The sequence below is a fragment of the Carica papaya genome, chromosome 5, assembly GCF_054855325.1.
Source record: "Carica papaya isolate Zhongbai chromosome 5, ASM5485532v1, whole genome shotgun sequence".
In the NCBI taxonomy this organism is placed as follows: Eukaryota; Viridiplantae; Streptophyta; class Magnoliopsida; order Brassicales; family Caricaceae; genus Carica; species Carica papaya.
In genome coordinates this window covers 41,349,519-41,372,542 of record NC_142313.1, presented here as the reverse complement: position 1 = coordinate 41,372,542, position 23,024 = coordinate 41,349,519, and the positions used below count along the sequence as shown (strand labels likewise).

The following is a 23,024-nucleotide window of genomic DNA, read 5'->3' as shown; positions in this document are numbered from 1 at the left end:
CTAAAATCTTATATTATATTTACAGATCAATTAGACAATATTTATATAGACGATATAGTTTATCATAACAAGTGATCGAGCAGCAGATAACCGAATAAACTAGATAAATCGATAGAACTATTGAAACTATAATTTAAGAACATGTACAATACGATAACAAATAAATAGGACAGTACAGAAAAATAAAAAGTAATTAGTGACCTGTAATTATTTTTAAAATTTTCTAAATTTTCACAAAAATATAAAATTATATATCGTTAAGGTTAATTTACCATAACGAAGAATAAAGTGAGTGATCTTTACTCAGATTGGTGTTTCAAGACGTCGCACTATGTACCACGCCTCATAACGTGAAACATTCAAAATTTATTTTATTTTATTTTAATTTTTATTAGAATTTTGTTTTATTTTATTAATTAATTTATAAAGTTTTAATTTAATTTAATTTAATAGAAATAATAATAATAATAATAATAATAATAAAATGGGGTAAAATTATTTTTGAGATTTAATTGAAATTGATTTTAAGAAAAATATGTGAAAATTTGGATTATGGGAGTGTTTTTGAAAAGAAATAAAAAATCAGGGGTCAAAACACAATTTAGAAAAATAGAGCCATGTCAGCAGCCGCGTCAGCCCCGGCCAACCAGGACACGCCGCGTGGTAGGGATGCTGACGTGGGAAGCCACGCGGGATGGAGACACGTGGACAATCCGCGTGCGCGCGATCGGACGGCCCAGATTTGTTCCCGCGCACATAGACGGCCCAGATCAAAAGCGCGCATGGACGGCCTAGATCTCACGCGTGCGGACAGTCTAGATTTGATCACGCACAGGCGGTCCAGATCGCATCGCGATGGACGACCCAGATTTATTTCTAATTTAATCGCGATTGGACGGTCCATATTAAATCATGACGGACAGCTCAGATTAAAAGAGAAAGGTTATAAATAATCGCATTCTTACCCAACCCCAAACTCTAGCCGCCAGAACCCTCCCGGGAGAAGACGACCCAGCCACCGGAGGAACCGGCCGCCACCACCCGCCGCCGCACCAGAGGATTTTTTGGCCGCCAAACGAGGTAAAATTTCTCCATTGGCTTGTTTTTCAATGCTGAACCTCCCTGTGACCAAATCGGAGCCAAACCATCGGCCAATTGGCCGGAAAACACCGCCGAAGTCTAGCGGTGCCGCTGCAAATTTCCTCAGTTTTTACCTCCGATAAGGTTCTTTCTGGTTCCCGTTCGATATAATTTTTATACCACTATGACCATCGTCCTTTTCTTTACAGGTTGACCGGAGCAAAATACCAAATCGCAACTCGTGTCGGAGGAGTCACCGCACCTGAGAGCTTTGCCGCCGGTAAATCTCAGCTTTCTGGAATTTTTTGGCCCACCGAGGGCCCTAAGGGTGTTTTATCACAGGAACCAATGCAAGTTTGGCCGAATTCGACCGAAAACGGCCGGAAACAGCTAACCCAAGGTTGATCACTGCCATGCTGGAATTTTGAAATTGGCCGAAAAGGCCCTGGGTCTGATTCGGAATTTTTTGGGGACATGTGCAGGTACCGGAAGTGTGTTTAAGTTTTCAGAAAAAATTTTAGGAAATCTAGGGACTGCCCGTATGCGCAGTTAGAATTCAATTTCAGACTCCGAAGCAAGTAAGGATCTCTCACCCTATTTTCTATTATGATATTAAAGCTTAATAAATGATAAAATGGTTTGTTGTGAATTCATAGATATGTATAATTAATTAAGGTTGCTAATGGAGTCCGAATCTGATGTATTTTTCGGTCAGTTATTTTTTAATTTATTTTACAGTTTTAAATGCAGTATGGTGCCTGACGTGTTTATTTTATAGTTTCGTATGCATAAATCACGGTTTCATTTATTATGGTTTGAATTATTGTGAATCCGATGTTGTGTTGCCTTGTTTGGTGTCTATTACTGGTTTACGTATTTATTTTTGATTGGATAATTGGGATTAAGAAAAATAGAAAAATGTATGTGAATTGATAAATGAATAATGTCGACAGCCTAACTAGATATCCTGGGAGATGGTGGATGGACCGGGTCTATAGAGAACCTGTAACGGCCCCGGAAAATATTAAAAAAAAGAAATGAGTATTTAAATATATCGAATGCGGAAGCGAGATCAAAATTTCAGTTAACATCCCTTACACGAAAAATAAAAAACGTACTTAAAATATAAAAGGTTAAACTAACTAAGAAAGAAAACTCGAAAATAAAACTATGCGTATGACTACAGAGTCTCTAGGCATCCCCTTCGTCGTCCTCCTGCGGAACGGGCTCGGGAACCATGTCTTCCTGATCTGAAATGGTTAATTAAGGAGTGAGCTACACTAGCCCAGTAAGAACATCACGATATCTCACCGTCACGGAGATAAAGGTGGGTAGAAAAACACAAAAAGACCAATGGAGCATAATTTACAACAAACTCGTTTATTAACATGAAAACCTTTACCATCCACTTACCTTGGTGGAATTTATGGAAACAATATGAGAAAAACAATAACATCATCATAATCATTGAATAATCTAAGTTGTAAAACATAACACTTATCACGCCTCTTGTAATTCAATCATTGTACAACATATCTTTTTCTCATTTACCAGCCTACTAGTATCCGTGGGGGTCCATAGGGGTTCTGCTACCCGTTAACCTTTAACATTCATAATCAGTTTCCAGGACCGTCCCCATACCCCGTCCGGTATGGGCGCTAAAACCATAAACCTCAATACCCCGTCCGGTATGAGGGTGAAACGGGCCGTCCCCATACCCCGTCCGGTATGGGCGCCAAAACCATAAACCTCAATACCCCGTCCGGTATGAGGGTGAAACGGGCCGTCCCCATACCCCGTCCGGTATGGGCGCCAAAACCATAAGATCTCCATACCCCGTCCGGCATGTGAGACCACAATCCCGGTAGGGTTCCCTACGGACCCGGTCCGTCCACCATCTCCCAGGATATCTAGTCAGGCTGACCCCGTCATACAATTATCAGTCTATACAATGTTTCATTTCCCTTTTTCCTCAATAAGCATCATCAATTCACATTTAAACAATCAAATCGTAATTCATGCCGAACAGACAACATACAGTATCAGTTCTTCAGTCATTCAACCCATAATTAATAAAACAGTAATATATGCATTCGAAACTATAAAATGAACACATCAAACCCCATAATGCATTTAAAGCTGTAAAACAGTGTAAAACATGCCAAATAACAGTAAATCATCAATCACACTAGACTCGGGCTCCATTAGCAACCTTAAGCAATTTCACACATGCGTTAATTCAAGAAATACCGTTTTATCATTTTGAACTTTAATACCGTGATAGGAAATAGGGTGAGGGGTCCTTACTTGTTTTCGGGATCCGAATACGATTCACAGTGCGCCTGCAGGCTGTCCCTAATTTTCCCTAAATTTTTCCCGGGGAACTGAAACACACTAACAGTACCTGCACGTGTTCCAAAAAAATCCAAATTAGGCCCAGGGCCTCTTTCGGCCCAAATCGCAACTCCGGCACGGCGGCTCCGCCGTGCTCCGGCGACGGCGCCGCCGCTGGCGGCGGCGAGTCGCCTCGGGTTGACTGTTTTCGGCCGTTTTTGGCCGAATTCGGCCACACTCGCATTGGTCCTTGTCAGAAAACAACCCTAGGGCCCTCGGGGGGCCAAAAAATCACGGAAAAGCGGAGCTTACCGGCGGCGGCGCTCTCGGGTACGGCGACTCTCCGGCGAGGTTCGTGTTTTGGTGATTTGGCTTCGGTCAACCTGTAGAGAAAAGAATGGTGATCACGGTGATATAAAAATTGCATCGAACGGAGGCCGGGAAGGGCCTCGTCGGAGGCAAAAACCGAGAGGGGGCGCGGCGGCGCCGCTGGGCTTCGGCCGCGTATTCCGGCCGTTTGGCCGGGATTTCGGCTTCGATTTGGCCATAGGAGGAATCAGTGGGGAAAAACGAGTCGGGGGTATGAAATTTACCTCGATCGGCGGTCGAAAATTTCCCCGGTGCGGCGGCGAGTGGCGGCGGGTGGCGGCGGTCGGCCTCTGGTTCGTCTTCTCCGGCGAGCGGCTGGCGGCTAGGGTTTGTGGTCTGGTGTGGGGGTTCTATTTATAACCCCTTGCCTTTTGATCACAGCCGTTCATTTCATTTTAATATGGGCCGTTCGTTTTTGATTGAATCTGGGCCGTCCGTGCGTTTGAATCTGGGCCGTCCGATCGCGCGATTGATCTGGGCCGTCGGATCGCACCCACGCGGATCGCCAACGTGGCTCCTTTTGGAGTGACGTGATCTTGCCACGTGGCAGGCTCCGGTTGGCCGGGACTGCTGACCGGGCCTGCTGACGTGGCTGCTGACGTGGCCCCCCCCTCCTTTTTTTTTTTTTTTTTTTTTTTTTTCCTCCTCCTTTCCGGGTGCTACAACTCTCCCCCCCATAAAGAAATTTGGTCCCCAAATTTGCCTCATTACTCTTGATCAAACAGATGAGGATATTGGGCCCTAAATTCTGATTCCAGCTCCCAAGTCGCCTCCCTAGGCGTGTGGTTCTGCCACAAGACTTTTACAAATGATATTTCCCGGTTACGGAGTATTCTGCTTTCTCGGTCCGTGATACTGACCGGTACTTCTTCATAAGACAAGTCCTCTCGGAGTGAAAGCGGTTCATGAGCCACGACATGAGAAGGGTCCGGATTGTACTTGCGCAGCATAGATACATGAAACACATTGTGAACCCGGGAGAGCTCAGGGGGCAGTGCAAGTCTGTAGGCAGTGGTACCAATCTTGTCTAAGATTTCAAAGGGTCCAATGTATCTGGGGTTTAATTTTCCCCTTCTGCCGAACCTACTAATTCCCTTGAAGGGGGTGACTTTAAGAAACACACGGTCACCTCTCTCAAAGGCCAGGTCTCTCCTCCGGGTATCAGCATAGCTCTTTTGCCTACTCTGAGCTGTCTGGATGTTCTTCTTGATCTTAACTATCTTGGACGTGGTTTCTTCCACTAAATCCGGGCCAAACAATCTTCTATCGCCCACTTCCTCCCAACAAATCGGTGACCTGCACGGACGCCCGTATAGCGCCTCGTATGGGGCCATGCCGATGCTTGCTTGGTAACTGTTGTTGTAGGCAAACTCTATCAGGGGTAGATGGTCGTCCCAATGGCCTCCGGAGTCAAGGACACAAGCTCGGAGCATATCCTCCAGCGTACGGATTGTCCTCTCTGATTGTCCATCGGTTTGGGGGTGGAAGGCAGTACTGAGGGACAGCTTTGTTCCCATAGCTTGCTGGAAACTATTCCAAAACCGAGAAGTGAATCTGGGATCCCTGTCGGATACCACTGTTACTGGGACCCCATGCAGTCTGACTATTTCCCGGACATACATTCTTGCCAACTTGTCCAACGAATCAGTCATTCTGATGGCCAGGAAGTGGGAAGACTTAGTGAGTCGGTCAACAATTACCCATATGGCATCGTGTCCCGATCGTGCCTTGGGTAGTCCCGATACGAAGTCCATGGTGATGTGTTCCCACTTCCATTCTGGAATCGGTAAAGGCTGAAGCAACCCCCCTGGGCGTTGATGTTCTGCTTTGACCTGCTGACATACCAAGCACTTAGATACAAAGTCGGCTATATCTCTCTTCATCCCATTCCACCAGAATCGGGGTCGCATAGTTTGGTACATTTTTGTACTTCCTGGATGCATGGCGAACCTTGAACTATGGGACTCTGTCATGATGTCTCTTTTTAATTCATTGTCGTCTGGGACACACATTCTGTCCTTGAAACGAATCAATCCGTCGGCAGAGATCTGAAATTCTGAGTTCACTCCCTGTCCTGCATCCTTCTTGCGGTTTACTAGGGCGGGGTCGATTGACTGGGCTTCCTTTATTCTTTGGATTAACTCGGGTTGGACTGCTAGGTGGCTCAAACATGTGGCCCTCTTCAGATCTTGCAGTCGAACCTGCTGCGTGGCCCCAATGGACCTGCATTCCGAAACCATCAGATGGGCTAGGGTGCCTGCACTCTTCCTACTGAGGGCATCGGCTACTACGTTGCCCTTACCTGGATGGTATAGGATGTCACAATCATAGTCCTTGAGGAGTTCCATCCACCTTCTCTGACGCATGTTGAGATCCTTCTGAGTGAAGATGTGCTTCAAACTCTTATGATCGGTGTAGATCTGAAAGGTCTCTCCATACAAATAATGGCGCCAGATTTTCAAGGCGTGTATGATTGCGGCAAGCTCCAAGTCATGGGTAGGATAGTTCTTCTCATGATTCTTTAGCTGTCTAGACCCATATGCTATAACCTTTCCATGCTGCATCAGGACACAACCCAGGCCCAGATAGGAGGCATCACTATAAACTGTATACCCTCCTGATCCACTCGGTAGAGCCAGCACGGGTGCAGTAGTCAGTCGCTTCTTCAATTCTGAAAAACTCCTTTCGCAGTTCTCATTCCAATCAAACTTTGCATTCTTCTTTGTGAGTCGGGTTAGAGGGGCCGCTAGACTGGAGAACCCTTCGACAAACCGGCGGTAATAACCCGCCATCCCTAGGAAACTGCGAATTTCCTTAACTGTTGTCAGCCTTTTCCAACCAAGTACCGCTTCAACCTTTTCGGGGTTCACCGACACCCCTTCCTTAGATATAACATGTCCTAGGAAGGCGGTTTGCTCGAGCCAAAATCCACACTTGCTCAACTTTGCATACAACTTCTTTTCCCTGAGTACCTGGAGGACTTGGGCAAGATGATGAGCATATTCTTCTCTACTTTTTGAGTAGACTAAGATATCATCGATGAACACGATGACAAATTTATCCAAGAACTCTCTGAAGATTCTGTTCATTAGATCCATAAAGATGGCCGGGGCGTTGGTTAGCCCAAACGGCATAACCAGGAACTCATAGTGTCCGTACCTGGTTCGGAATGCCGTCTTGGGGATGTCTTCTGCTCTCACTTTTACCTGATGGTAACCTGATCGTAGATCTATTTTAGAAAAGACCTGTGCACCCTGCAACTGATCGAAAAGGTCATCAATCCGGGGGAGAGGGTACTTGTTTTTAATTGTTACCTTGTTTATCCTTCTATAATCAATACACAGTCTCAACGTTCCATCTCCTTTCTTTGCAAAAGTAACCCCGGCACCCCATGGGGAAATGCTGTGTCTAATGAAGCCACTGTTTTGTAGCTCAGTGATTTGTTTCCTTAGCTCTTCCATCTCGATGCGGCTCATTCGGTAAGGAGCTACCGAGATGGGTTGGGTTCCTGGCTGTAAGTCTATGGTGAACTCGACCTCTCTGTCCCCTGGTAGACCGGGCAGTTCATCCGGAAATACGTCTGGAAAGTCTCGGACTACTGGAATCTCTTGGATACAAACTTCCTTCTTGGGTTTACCTAGTTAGGGAAAATACAATATCAACGCACTGGGAATTAAGAAGGAAAGAATTTGTCATTAGGGAGAATCAGTACCGAATAATTTTATTAACTTGTAAATGGCTCCTCGTTGGGAGGATTAAATACAATCTTTTTATTAAAGCAGTCTATGGTGGCGTGATACGCCGCCAGCCAATCCATTCCTAGGATTACATCAAAATCCCCTGTGTCTAACCCTATCAGGTCTACCCTCAATTTCCTATCTGCTATCTCCATGGCACATGCCCTGTAGACAACCTCTCCTAGTAATGTCTCCCCCCCAGCGGTAGATACAAACAATAATGAATCAAGTCTATCAGGTGGTACACAAATTTTGGAAGCAAGAACATGTGAAATAAAAGAATGTGATGCACCAGTATCAAACAAAATATGAGCAATGTGGCCAGAGATAGTATACATACCATGTACCACGTCCGGGTCTGCATCGGCATCCTTCTGGGTAAGGTTGTAAACTCTGCCCTGGATTGGAGGTCTCCCTTGATTCTGGTTCCTAGGACACTCCCTCGCATAGTGCTGGGCACTGCCGCATATGCGACAGGTGTTGTTGAGGCGGTAGCAGGGTCGGTCCCCATGATCCCTGCCGCAGTACTGGCAGATCTTCCCACGAGCTGCCCCCATAGCCTGAGGAGGGCCCTGAACGGCAGGCCTGGGTCTCTTACTGGGTTGGACAGGCATGGTAGGCGCTGGCCTGCGGAGCGGGGCTGAAGGTCGGGAACTTCCTGTTAGCTGAGGGCGGGTGTCGAAGCTCCTTTCTATGATCTGCGCCTTTGCCAGGACTGCCGAATATGTCTCGAGCTCCATCACCAACAAGTGCTGTCTGATCGCCAGGCGGAGACCCCACTGGAATTTCCTGGCCTTTCGGCCCTCATCCAACAATGTCTCCGGGGCATGTCGGCCCAGCTCCAGGAACTTACGGGCATACTCCGACACTGTCATATTACCCTGGACCAACTGAGCAAATTCAATTTCCTTTAAATGTTGGATGTGCTTAGGGAGATACTCCGCATGGAAAGCCGCTAGGAACTGCTCCCAAGTAACTGGTACAGGCAGGGTGGCCCGCTTGAGCTCCCACCAGCGTACTGCTTCCCCTACCAGCATGTAGGAGGCAATGGCAGCCCTCTGCTCAGGAATTACTCCCAAGGTCTCAAAGGCTCTCTCAGTCTCCGCCAGCCAGTATTAGGCCTCTTCAAAAGAGGATCCCCCCGAAAAAGTAGAAGGGTTCAGTCTCCTGTACCTCTCTATGAAGCTAGGGTCGATCAAGGAGGGAGCGGGGTCCCGAGGTAAAGGAACTGGGGCCGGCTGAGGGTGAACTGGGGGACCCTGTGGTGGCGCCTGCTGATGGGGTGGGGGCACTGGAATATGCTGTGGCGGTACCTGTTGGTACTGTGGCTGTGGTACCGGGTCGTACCGCGGCTGTGGTGCCGGGTGGTACTGTGGAGGAACAGGCTCCTGCCGGGGTGGCTCGGGATCAGCCTGCTGTAACGGGGGCTCAACCTGCGCTAGCGGAGGAGGTCCGGGTAACTCCCTTCTCTCCTCTTGCCTTCGCTGAGCAGCTACGAGAGCTTCCACCATCTCATATAATCTGTCCAAATCCTCCCGAAGCGAATTATCTTGGGCCGCTCGGTTTAGTGGGGGCCTTCCTCTCCTCATTTCTGTGTACCTGCATTTACAAGGAATGGTTGAGTAACGACCAATCGGTGAGTATTTCTTTAAAGGACTATAGTGTAAGGGATGGGTCCGAGGAAACCTGGCTCTGATACCAACTGTAACGGCCCCGGAAAATATTAAAAAAAAGAAATGAGTATTTAAATATATCGAATGCGGAAGCGAGATCAAAATTTCAGTTAACATCCCTTACACGAAAAATAAAAAACGTACTTAAAATATAAAAGGTTAAACTAACTAAGAAAGAAAACTCGAAAATAAAACTATGCGTATGACTACAGAGTCTCTAGGCATCCCCTTCGTCGTCCTCCTGCGGAACGGGCTCGGGAACCATGTCTTCCTGATCTGAAATGGTTAATTAAGGAGTGAGCTACACTAGCCCAGTAAGAACATCACGATATCTCACCGTCACGGAGATAAAGGTGGGTAGAAAAACACAAAAAGACCAATGGAGCATAATTTACAACAAACTCGTTTATTAACATGAAAACCTTTACCATCCACTTACCTTGGTGGAATTTATGGAAACAATATGAGAAAAACAATAACATCATCATAATCATTGAATAATCTAAGCTGTAAAACATAACACTTATCACGCCTCTTGTAATTCAATCATTGTACAACATATCTTTTTCTCATTTACCAGCCTACTAGTATCCGTGGGGGTCCATAGGGGTTCTGCTACCCGTTAACCTTTAACATTCATAATCAGTTTCCAGGACCGTCCCCATACCCCGTCCGGTATGGGCGCCAAAACCATAAACCTCAATACCCCGTCCGGTATGAGGGTGAAACGGGCCGTCCCCATACCCCGTCCGGTATGGGCGCCAAAACCATAAACCTCAATACCCCGTCCGGTATGAGGGTGAAACGGGCCGTCCCCATACCCCGTCCGGTATGGGCGCCAAAACCATAAGATCTCCATACCCCGTCCGGCATGTGAGACCACAATCCCGGTAGGGTTCCCTACGGACCCGGTCCGTCCACCATCTCCCAGGATATCTAGTCAGGCTGACCCCGTCATACAATTATCAGTCTATACAATGTTTCATTTCCCTTTTTCCTCAATAAGCATCATCAATTCACATTTAAACAATCAAATCGTAATTCATGCCGAACAGACAACATACAGTATCAGTTCTTCAGTCATTCAACCCATAATTAATAAAACAGTAATATATGCATTCGAAACTATAAAATGAACACATCAAACCCCATAATGCATTTAAAGCTGTAAAACAGTGTAAAACATGCCAAATAACAGTAAATCATCAATCACACTAGACTCGGGCTCCATTAGCAACCTTAAGCAATTTCACACATGCGTTAATTCAAGAAATACCGTTTTATCATTTTGAACTTTAATACCGTGATAGGAAATAGGGTGAGGGGTCCTTACTTGTTTTCGGGATCCGAATACGATTCACAGTGCGCCTGCAGGCTGTCCCTAATTTTCCCTAAATTTTTCCCGGGGAACTGAAACACACTAACAGTACCTGCACGTGTTCCAAAAAAATCCAAATTAGGCCCAGGGCCTCTTTCGGCCCAAATCGCAACTCCGGCACGGCGGCTCCGCCGTGCTCCGGCGACGGCGCCGCCGCTGGCGGCGGCGAGTCGCCTCGGGTTGACTGTTTTCGGCCGTTTTTGGCCGAATTCGGCCACACTCGCATTGGTCCTTGTCAGAAAACAACCCTAGGGCCCTCGGGGGGCCAAAAAATCACGGAAAAGCGGAGCTTACCGGCGGCGGCGCTCTCGGGTACGGCGACTCTCCGGCGAGGTTCGTGTTTTGGTGATTTGGCTTCGGTCAACCTGTAGAGAAAAGAATGGTGATCACGGTGATATAAAAATTGCATCGAACGGAGGCCGGGAAGGGCCTCGTCGGAGGCAAAAACCGAGAGGGGGCGCGGCGGCGCCGCTGGGCTTCGGCCGCGTATTCCGGCCGTTTGGCCGGGATTTCGGCTTCGATTTGGCCATAGGAGGAATCAGTGGGGAAAAACGAGTCGGGGGTATGAAATTTACCTCGATCGGCGGTCGAAAATTTCCCCGGTGCGGCGGCGAGTGGCGGCGGGTGGCGGCGGTCGGCCTCTGGTTCGTCTTCTCCGGCGAGCGGCTGGCGGCTAGGGTTTGTGGTCTGGTGTGGGGGTTCTATTTATAACCCCTTGCCTTTTGATCACAGCCGTTCATTTCATTTTAATATGGGCCGTTCGTTTTTGATTGAATCTGGGCCGTCCGTGCGTTTGAATCTGGGCCGTCCGATCGCGCGATTGATCTGGGCCGTCGGATCGCACCCACGCGGATCGCCAACGTGGCTCCTTTTGGAGTGACGCGATCTTGCCACGTGGCAGGCCCCGGTTGGCCGGGACTGCTGACCGGGCCTGCTGACGTGGCTGCTGACGTGGCCCCCCCTCCTTTTTTTTTTTTTTTTTTTTTTCCTCCTCCTTTCCGGGTGCTACAGAACCCTACCGGAAATGTGGTCTTTCATATCGGACAGAGTATGGAGACTTTATGTGTTTTGGCGCCCATACCGAACGAGGTATGGAAACGGCCCATTTCACCCTCATATCGGATGAGGTATTGAGGTTTATGGTTTTAGCGCTCATACCGGACGGGGTATGGGGACGGTCCTAAAATTAAGTTATTAATGTGAATAGTTCACGTGTAGCGGGGACCCCTTATGGATCTCCATGGATACTAGTAGGCTGATAAAAGAGGAAATTTGTTGCCTGATGATTGAAATACAAGAGTGTGATATGTGTTATGTTACGGAGTATGCATAATCTTATGATGTTATGGTTTCTCATAAGTTGTTTTCATGAATCTCACTGAGGTAAGTGGACAGTAAATATTTTTATTATTGATAAATGAGTTTGTTATAAATTATGCTCCATTGGTCGTTTTTGTTTTCTACAAAACTTTACTTCTATGACAGTGAGATAGTGTAATGTCTTTATTGGGGTAGTGTAGCTCATTCCTTACTTAACCATTTCAGATCAGGAGGACTTGGTTCCCGAGCCCGTTCTGCAGGAAGACGGCGAGTAGAAACCTAAGAATTTATTAGTTTCCCTTATAGTATTCATTCATAGTATTTTTCTTAGTTAGTTTATTCTTTCATATGTTTAATTCGTTTTAGTTATTGTGTAAGGAATGTTAAATCATAATCTATTTTATTTCGCTTCCACACTTAGAATAAATTTATACATTTTCTTTTAATTTCTGGGGCCGTTACATAACGAGTACTAGTTGGTGCTTTAGTTATACTCAAAGTAGTAGGAGATTAGGACTAAGGGCATAGCTTTAGGTGCGAAGCGTAAGCTGAGGGAGTAAAGTGGTGAAGGACTACGCGCTTCTAATATCCACATTCGATCAGTCTTCAAGTGAGTGAGTGAGATGAGGAGTGAAGAGATAGAACTAAAGAGATTCGAATTTCTTAAATTTTTCCTGTAAAATTTTAAACACTCGTCACGTACCTAAAAATATCTCAAAATTCAAAATCGGTATTCAAAACTCTTTATGGCTAATTTTAGGGTTCCGACACGGTGGCGCCGCCATGCTCTGGCACCGGCTCCGCCACCCACAATGGTAGTTCGCCTCGACCTAGCCGGTTTTGACTGGTTTTGGCTCTTTTTTCATGTATCCTTAAAAAAAGTATGTTATGGGGTCTCGGTTGACCGAAAAATCACAAAAAGGCCGAACCTATGGGTGGGGGGTCACTAGGTGCGACGGCTCCGTTGGTCTTCATTTGCGGCTGAGATTCCTTCTTCAGTTGACCTGCACGAAAAAAAACGGTGAATACAATGATCGAAAAAATTACGTAAAACAGAAAGTGGGAAGGGGTTCATCGGAGAAATTTTTTGGGTTTTGGCCATGGCGGCTTCGATGCGCTTTGCCTGTGATTTCCAACTCAACCGCCGTTCTTTTTGCTTCGATTTGGCTATAAGGATGTTCGGAATCCAATTCCGAATGGGTAGGGAGAGATTTTACTTTTTTTATGGTCGGTAGTGGCTCCAGTGTGCGTGGTTCTTCTTCTCTGGCGGGGCTGACGTCTAGGGTTTAGGTTTCCCTGTGACGCGAGGTGTTTATAGCCATCCCTTATTGATATGGACTGTTCAACATGATTAATCTAGTCCGTCCGATCAGTGCTAAGAAAGAAACGAATCTAGATCGTTCATTGTGATTGATCTCGTCCGTCCGATCGCGCTTGAAAGGGGAACGAATTTGAGCCATTTACGCACGTGGGATCGAACCTTTGCCGTCGAATCGCTGGGCACCCGGATCGCCCGCGAGGCCTCTCCCGTGGCACTGATGTTAGCGTGTTTTTACATGCGACGTGCTCTTGTTTGTCGAAACTGCTGACTGGGCCGTCCCACGTGGCTAAATTTTCTCTTTTTGCACTTTGACTATTTGTTTCTAATTTTTCTTCTAAAAACAACAATCGAACTCAAATTTTCACATATTTTTTAAAATTATTTTTAATCTCGTTTTTAATTTATTTTTTCTGAAAAATTCAATAAAATATAGATATAGTAAATTAAATAATTATTTTAATAAAATAATTTAGTAAAAAAAATTATCCCTGACTATTTTTCAGACTCAAGTATTATAAATGTACAATTATTCTACCTTGTCTGTGTTGCCTATTTATTTTTTTTATACTACTTAAATTTTTATTGTTTCACCGTGTAGATTAAATTATTACTTTTAATTATTTTCTTACTCATTGATTGTCTAATTGTTGTTTTTATCTGTTGACTGATTTGAGATAAAGGCCCTGATTTCGTTTCTTTATTGTTGAAGTATGAAATTGTATTGTTACCTTAAATGTCATTTGATTGATATGTGAATATGAAATGAAATGTCGATATTCGATTAGTGGTTATTTGATGATGGGAATCTATATATGAAAAGCTTACTGGATGCCTTGAAAAATGGTGGACGGACCTGATAGATAGGAAAAACTCTACAGTGGATATTACGTTAGCTCGACGGGGCTAAAAAATTCCATACCAAAAGGGTTGGAAGATATGATTCACATTCATACCGGACGAAGTATCGAGACGATGGTGTGTTTGTGTTACATATAATTATAAATGTTATATGTGTGTTTGTCCTATAAGTTGATTTCGAAAAACTCGTAACGGTAAGTATAAAAATAATATTTTGATGATAAATGAATTTATTTAAATTAAGAGCTCCATTAGTTATTTTGTAATTTTTTACTAACTTTTGTTTTTCGTATTAGTGATTAGTATGATATTATTACTGGGGTAGCGTAGCTCATTCTTATATTAACTATTTTAAATTAAGAGAACTAAGATCTAGATCCCGATTAGCAAAAAAATTGTGAGTAATTTAACTTTCGAATCCCTTTAAGAGGTAGTGGAGATTAACCATTTTAAATTAAGAGAACTAAGATCTAGATCCCGATTAGCAAAAAAATTATGAGTAATTTAACTTTCGAATCCCTTTAAGAGCTAGTGGAGGTTAAACTCATAATATATTTATACATTTACAATATTTATTAATAAAATGACAAGTTGTTTCACAAGTATAAAATAAAATAATTTTTTTTTTTTTAACCATATTAGTTTATTTTATTTCATTTTTTGCTGATTTGGAGGAATAAAAAATTAAATAAAAAATTATTTTTATATATTTTGTTAATTAGGTAACATATATTAATTATAATTCAATTTTTAACGAGAATATACTCTAATTTATAATTTATATAAAAAATAAAATAATAATAAATATTAAGACAAAATTTTATGACTTTTTTTTTTTAAAAAATAAATAAATAAATAAAAATCCTCAAATCATACCATATTTTAAACCTTAAAAATGAGACAAGCCAACACTACCCAAAATATCCGAAAACAAAAAACAAAGCCCGCAACAAAATAAATTAGGAGGACCCACGTGCAAATAACCTTTTCTACCAAATTATTATTTTTATTTATATTTTTTCCGTTTAAAATTTTTCAATTCCACCATCAACGATCTGGAGCGAGGAAGGAAGAATATGGTGCCACGTTGGCAGCATGAAACTGCGCCGTTTTGTCAGGTAGTACTTACGTGTATCGGATTTCGTGCTTGCAAGTTGCGCGGTTGGTTTATTTGATTATTTTTATGCCACGTGGACTCCGTTTCGTTCGCTCATGTTGGGACCCACAGGTGATGGACCCCCATGCTCTTCGCTTTAGTAACTGGCATCGGCAACTTGCACGCACGGTTTACGTGGTGAGGACTACCAATCAAAATAATATTTAAATTACGAAAAAACACAAATTAATTTTTTATATATATATATATATTCAAAACCTCACGTGTTATTTTTTTAAATAAAAAATAATATATTTAATATAGTTTTCACTGATTTCCCATTTAGATTAATTACCCTTCGTTCTTCTATATGTATGTTATATATATATGTATATATATATATATATTTATATATGTGATTTAAATATAAAATTAAATTAAAACCCTGAACAAATTCAAAAGGTATTGAACATAATTGCTGAAGATGTTGCAGCTAGATGTCAGCAACCCATAACACTTTGATCATTACCCTCCAATAATTATAATTGAACGACCAATTTTAAATTTTCATTTATCAAAATATAATACGTTGAGAAAACTCCAAAGGAGTTGCATATTCCAATTTCTTTTTCTCGTAAGAAGGAGAATAAAATTCTTCATCAATAAATAAATATATTTCAATAATTAAGTAAAACATATATACTTATTATAATATAATTTTATATAAAAAATATTATTATTTGATTAAATAGCTGATTCAATTTTATTCTAAAAATATTATCATATGTTGATTAATTTTATCAAATATTAAATAATTAATAGGGAAAAGAAAGAAAAAATAATTTTTAGAAAATTAAAGAAAAAAACTAGAATAAAAGTAAACCCAATCTGTATATGTATATATATATACACAAGAGTAAATATATAGAAAAATCAAAATTGGTTTTGCCAACTAATATAACATAAAAAAAAAAAAAAATTAATAAGTGAAGTTGCTGAGTAATTGAGGGTATGCAACTTGTGGGTTGGTGCAAATCATGCTTCCGAAACCAACCTAATTATATTTTTTTTGTCACGTTTATATTTTCGAATTAACATTATTGTATTTGACCAAACACCCCATACGTGGGGCATGCCTCTCTCTCTCTCTCTATATATATATATATACACACACACACACACACACATACTATAATATATATATATATATATATATTTGTAATTTATAATATTTAAGTATTTAAAGTTTATGATGATTGTTAGTCATATTCCTTAAGAATATTGAAGTCTTCAAACATGGACTTTGTACGAATAGAAAACCATGATTTTAACAATATTATTTAATAACTAATCACAGTCATTAACACAAAAAAACATGCTTCTAATCATAACAATTATCTCTATGTATTTTGTTAGTTTAAAATAAAAATTTCGGAATAGGAAAATAATTATTTAGCTAGCAAGTCTATTGTTGTTTCAACTTTCCTAAAAATGAAATACGTTTATTCACGATTTAATTACAATTAAATAATACTAATTGATGTATTATAACAATAATTAAGTAATTTAGTTAATTAAGTATGTGGGTTAAATGTAAGTAAGCAATGAGTTATTGCACGTGATTGTTTATAGATCCTTCCAAACTATAAAATGTGTTGTAGTTGGATACTCATACAATCAAAAAGTCAATGTCATTTTGACAAATCTATGTGCATAATTTGACTCTCATATCAAATAAATGAATATTTTTGGTGAAATTTATTTTAAATTTTATACTTATTTTAAGTTATTTTTGAAATTTAAAAATAGAAAATGATGTAATTTAAAATAAAAATCGAGATAATATAAATTTAGAAATTTTTTGTTTTATTTTAAACTATAAATTTTTCAAATAAATTTTATAAATGAAATTTATTTTTATAAACACAGTCTTAAATGATAAAAACCTTCAAATATAATAAAATTATATATTTTAGTTTATTTACATTTAAATATATTTTTAAGACATCTTTTTACTATTTAAATTTTTTAAAAATATATACCCAAAAAGTAACTGTATTTTTTTTTTTCAAAAAATTCGTATTGATCTATGTAGTATTTTTTTTATCCACATAAATTTCGTACTTTTAAAATTTTATATAAACTAATTTTTATTATTAACGATATATTTAACATTATTTAATTTATAATGTAAATAATATGATAATATAAATATTTTTTTTTAAAAAATGACCAGCGTATCTGTTATATAACTGGTATACTAATAATTTTTAAAAATATTATTAATGCGATTGACATACTAATAATATTATTCTTATTTTTTTAAATTTTTTATTCTGTTTTTTCTACTTTTATACATGATATTTTCATATTTATTCACAATCATTTTTAAAAATATAATATTAACGTCACCACGTTATTTGCAGCATGAACATCTATTAAACAATGTTAAATATATTATTTAAGTTAGAGGCTAATTTAGATAAAAATTAAAAAAATATGAATTGTATTTGAATTAAAACTTTTTATAAGGGAAAAGTACATGTATTTTAGGGTATATATATATATATATTCCAAAATAAAACTTATTTATTCATGATATAGCTAAGTACCTTGTCATTAATTTATCATGAAAATATTCATTTCATGTTTCCCAATTAGGACAAGAGATTCAATTAATCATATAATAAAATGACATAATTAGATTTTCAATGAAAAATTTGATCACATGATGCTTGCAACAAAATCAACAGGATTTTAGGACCATCATATATGTAATAAATAATTGACTTACTTACAAAGTATACATATATAGAAAATCTAAGAAGGTAAAAAAATTATTTTTTTTTATAAAAATATTATGAATGTAAAATAGGAAATTACAAATAAAATAAAAAGTCGTTCCTAAAAATTTGAAGAGTCACATAAAATTTATGGTCAGCCTTCAATCTCTCCCACGGGAAAGTGCATCTGGGAATGGGTTTACACACTGAAATCTGACCACACAGACCCCAAAAAGGAAAGTAAAAAGCACAAAAAGCGAAAAATATCTCACAAGACAATTTGGTCATTGCGTATATAGAAAGGGTAGTTTTGGTATTTTACTATACACTGCACATGCTGTATCGCACTTTTCTGAAGAACCCTTTTTGGAATTCTCTTCTTTTTTCTTAACTTCAAGAAAAAAAAAATTGTTTTTCTTTTTCTTGACTGTTTCTAATCAATTCACAGATTCACAGCCATCTGGGTGTGTCTGTTAATCTCTGAATTCTGTCGTCTTATTAACCCCCTTTGCCTGGAATAAGGCTCCTGTTAGTGAAACTGTCGAAAAGCCTCTGTCTCATCCTCTCTCAAAGTTTTCATTTTTTACTCATTTTTGTTTTTTTTAATTAATTTTCCTGCCAAGTAAAGAAGAAGAGTAAAAGGCGTAAGGGTTTTGTGTAGCTTCGATTTATGATGAAGATATAAAAAGATATTTGTGAGAAGGCGTTTATCTTTCTCTGAGAAAAACAATCTTCTCCAGCCACCTTATCTCACTTTCTCTCTCTCTCTCTCTCTCTCTCTCTCTTGTGTGTATGTTCTCGTCTTGAAAATCCAAAGGCCTTTTGGGATTTTCTTGAAGAGAGCTTCTGTTAGGTATAGAGAGAGATAGAGAGAGTGAGAGGCATGGAGGCCGTTTTACAGAGCAGAGGTCTTCTCTCCCTACCCCCCAAACCTACTCAATCCAGAGTCCTTTTACACCCATCGCAAGGCTTAAAGCACAGGCTTTTCTGCACAAAGCCTAAACCATTTTCTGGGTTTTCTCTGTCTTCAAGTGCGTATCAAAGGGTTCATGGGTTTGCAACGAAGCCGCCCATTAATGGGTTTTCCGTCAAAGAGAAGAATCTGCATATCTGCAGGGCGGAGGCTGCGGCTGCAGCTGATGGGCAGCCTTCGCTCGGCGAGCAGGATTCGCCCAAGTTCCTGGGTATGGAGATGGTTACCCTCAGAAAGATTATCCCCCTTGGGTTAATGTTCTTTTGTATCCTTTTTAATTACACAATACTTAGAGATACGAAGGATGTTTTGGTTGTGACGGCTGAAGGGAGCAGTGCTGAGATTATCCCTTTCTTGAAGACTTGGGTTAATTTACCTATGGCTGTTGGTTTCATGTTGTTGTATACAAAGTTGGCAAATGTGTTGTCTAAGCAGGCTCTATTCTACACTGTTATTCTTCCCTTCATTGCCTTTTTTGGGGCATTTGGGTTTCTTATGTATCCTCTTAGCAACTTCATTCATCCTCAGGCTCTTGCTGATAAGTTGCTTAATGTTCTGGGTCCAAGGTTTCTTGGTCCGCTTGCAATTATGAGGATTTGGAGCTTCTGTTTGTTTTATGTTATGGCTGAACTTTGGGGCAGTGTGGTGATCTCAGTTCTCTTTTGGGGGTTTGCTAATCAGGTGATTTATCTTCTTATCTGAGGTGTTTCCCTTAGGATTATGTGCTTTGTTGGTTGGGGATGTTGATTTTTTTTTTTATATTCATTTTGATTCTGCTGTTAGAAAATTTGTTTTCCAAAACTTTAGAATTATCATGTATTGAGATTCCATTAGCTGCTTATTGAAGCATCTGATAAAATTATATGAATTTAAATCTGAAATTGATCCAAGATTATTTTACACCAGGCTGCATATCCACTTGTTTGTGTTGCATGTCTTAAGTATGCTGATGGGATTTTGGTTTTTGCTTTTGCTGATATCTGTAATCAGTATTCATTTTTGGTGTCTCTTTCTTAATCTGGGATCTGCTGAGACATGGAAGAAAATGGTTCAATGTGTCTCATTTTGATCCATAATATTTTCTAATGCACAATTTATTGATTTATTTTTTGTTTTGAATTTGTGGCAAGATGCATGTATTCCTAGATGTTTTTGATTTGTGTCAAGATGCATGTGTTCCCAGATATTATTTTGGATGCCTTGAAAAGGATAACTCATGGCTGGTTATAATGGCTTCAGCTCAAAACGAAATCACCTGAAATTCCCATGACAACGAAATAAAATGTGAAGTTCGGATCAGACAGGTCTCCTTGATTTGATTTATTTGCTATGGCTTTCACTAAGTTTTAACAAAGCTGAATTCCACATGAAGTCCTTCTGGTGCGCAGAGTGACAAGATGTTTTTATTCTGGAAGTGAACGAGCCTAATGCTTGTCATTAACCTTTGGTCTTTGTTGTCTAGCTAAATTTGCTATTGGCTTCTTCTGATTTTCTCCGGACTTTGAGTATCTAGCTGATTCATGTCCGCATATGTTGTATGTGCCTTCTGGGTGAATTGAATTTCTGTTTTTATCTGCTTGGCAGTTTACAAGTCATGGAGGTTTTTCTAATTTTTACAGCAACAAAGCAGTGGATGCTGGCGAATTTTAACTAGTAGTAGCCATATTAAGGACATAGCATTCACTAAAGAAAACTGAAATTTTGTCAAATGAGTAAGCCAATTTGGGACTGAAAAGAAAAAAACTATAAACTTGTTATGAAGTTTTATGCCATGGTTATCTTTTTTAATGATTTAACATTGATTACCTGCAAATTTGATTAAATTGTTCAGTTTCATTGTCTCTGGTCTTTCTAAGTTAGCCTTTTTGCGTACGTGTTTTCGGTGATTTGAGCTGTTGGTAAATGGGGTTTGATATTTTTTATGCAGATAACTACTGTTGACGAAGCAAAAAGATTCTATCCTCTATTTGGACTTGGGGCCAATATCGCCCTTATTTTTTCAGGCCGAACTGTGAAATATTTCTCGAATTTGAGGAAAAATTTAGGCCCTGGAGTTGACGGTTGGGCCATCTCCTTGAAGGGAATGATGAGCATTGTGGTGCTGATGGGACTAGCAATCTGTTTCCTTTACTGGTGGGTGAACGCATATGTTCCCCTTCCAACCCGTAGCAAGAAGAAGAAGGTAAAAAAAATTCTCTAGTTCATCTTTTGCTGCTTCAATGACATATGCTTATCATCAATCACATTTATGTAAACCACTCTTAGTCAAGGCACTTGAAAAAGTCTTTTTCTGAGAATTTGTGTGTAGCTCATTTTCATTGTATGAGAACTGTCATATTGCTCAAAGAATGTAATGCCATACCTTCCTGGGAAAGCCGGTTTCTCTGCAGCTATGCTGGCCATATGCTACCGAGCAGCCTTTTACTTCTGCTCATATGCAAACTTATACAAATAAGCACATGTATCTTGGCAAGATTGTTAGTAAAATTCTTTACGGAGACTAGATGATGACAATTCCATTATTGTGAATTACTGTGCAGGAAAAACCAAAGATGGGGACAATGGAAAGCTTGAAATTTTTGGTGTCATCACCATATATTAGAGATCTTGCTACCTTGGTGGTTGCATATGGTATTAGCATCAACCTCGTTGAGGTTACATGGAAATCCAAGCTCAAAGCTCAGGTGAACTAAAACGAATATTTTGTTTCTTTTGTATTTTCCTGGTCGATGCAGTGCGTAATCTTTCTGTTTCTCTCGCAGTTTCCTAGCCCAAATGAATACTCTTCCTTTATGGGAGATTTCTCAACTGCGACTGGTATAGCGACCTTCACGATGATGCTTCTCAGCCAATTTATATTTGACAAGTATGGTTGGGGAGTCGCGGCCAAAATCACACCTACTGTTCTGCTTCTGACTGGTGTTGGTTTCTTTTCTCTGATATTATTTGGAGCTCCACTGGCACCTGCGCTAGCAAAGTTCGGGATGACACCCCTCCTTGCGGCAGTATACGTGGGTGCTTTGCAGAATATTTTCAGCAAGAGTGCAAAATACAGTTTGTTTGATCCTTGTAAAGAAATGGCATATATTCCGTTAGACGAGGACACCAAGGTTAGTTTAGTTTCTCTTATGCATGGGAAGCCATTTGAAATATTTGAAATTCTCCGAATTCATCTTTTCCTTTCTATTGTTTTCTTTAGGTCAAAGGGAAAGCAGCCATCGACGTTGTCTGCAATCCGTTGGGGAAATCAGGAGGTGCCCTCATTCAGCAGTTTATGATCTTAACCTTTGGTTCTCTCGCAAACTCAACTCCCTACCTCGGAGGGATACTTCTTCTGATAGTTTCTGCATGGTTGGCGGCAGCCAAGTCTCTGGACACACAGTTCACTGCATTGCGCCGGGAAGAAGAACTCGAGAAGGAGATGGAAAGAGCTGCCGTTAAGATCCCAATTGTATCGCAAAGTGAAAGCGGGAACGGTTCCCTTGCAGGTGGTTCAGCACTGAACCCGGCACCAGGTGACCCATCAAGCAGTTCTCCCGAAACAACAACTCCTCGCAATGTTTAAGACGATATTAGATAATTTGTTCGACGTAGGATTTACTTTTTTGAATCTATAGAAAACAATAATAGCGTAGCTAAAGAGAGTTAAGTGTCTTGACTGTTTCCAGTCTCATTTTTTTCTTCTTCTGGTTTTGGATAAGGAGCATATTGTCTGTTTTAGCTCCAAGTTCTTTCTGTATTTTGTAGAATTTGGGTTTTAATGAGGAAGCCTGTCAAAATTTAATAATTTCATTCATACTTACAATAGTAGCCATGTGTGATTTCATTATTTCTAAAAGTAGTGGTATAAAATTGATTTTAGAAAACTAATTTAATATATAAAATACATTCATGTATGGACAAGTTTCTGCAGATTCTAATGTGGATTGTTAAATTTTAATGTATAATAATTATTTGTACTAACAAATCTATTGACTGTTGATTTAATCCATTAATGTATATACATTAATGACTGCAGATTAAACTGTATTTGTACTGATACATACATACATATATATTAACTATTCCTAAACCCAGTTCAATAGATACATTCATATGTGTA

General features: G+C 40.2%; 1 protein-coding gene across 1 annotated transcript; it reads left to right on the top strand.

The window, feature by feature from the left end:
* The first annotated feature begins 18,357 nt into the window (after positions 1-18,357).
* On the top strand, positions 18,358-22,709 carry NTT1 (nucleotide transporter 1). Its single transcript, XM_022056936.2, has 5 exons — positions 18,358-19,603; positions 20,850-21,104; positions 21,463-21,606; positions 21,685-22,032; positions 22,122-22,709. The coding sequence occupies exons 1-5, from the start codon at positions 18,833-18,835 to the stop codon at positions 22,485-22,487; spliced, it is 1,884 nt and encodes a 627-aa protein (XP_021912628.1). The 5' UTR covers positions 18,358-18,832; the 3' UTR covers positions 22,488-22,709.
* Positions 22,710-23,024: the final 315 nt, after the last annotated feature.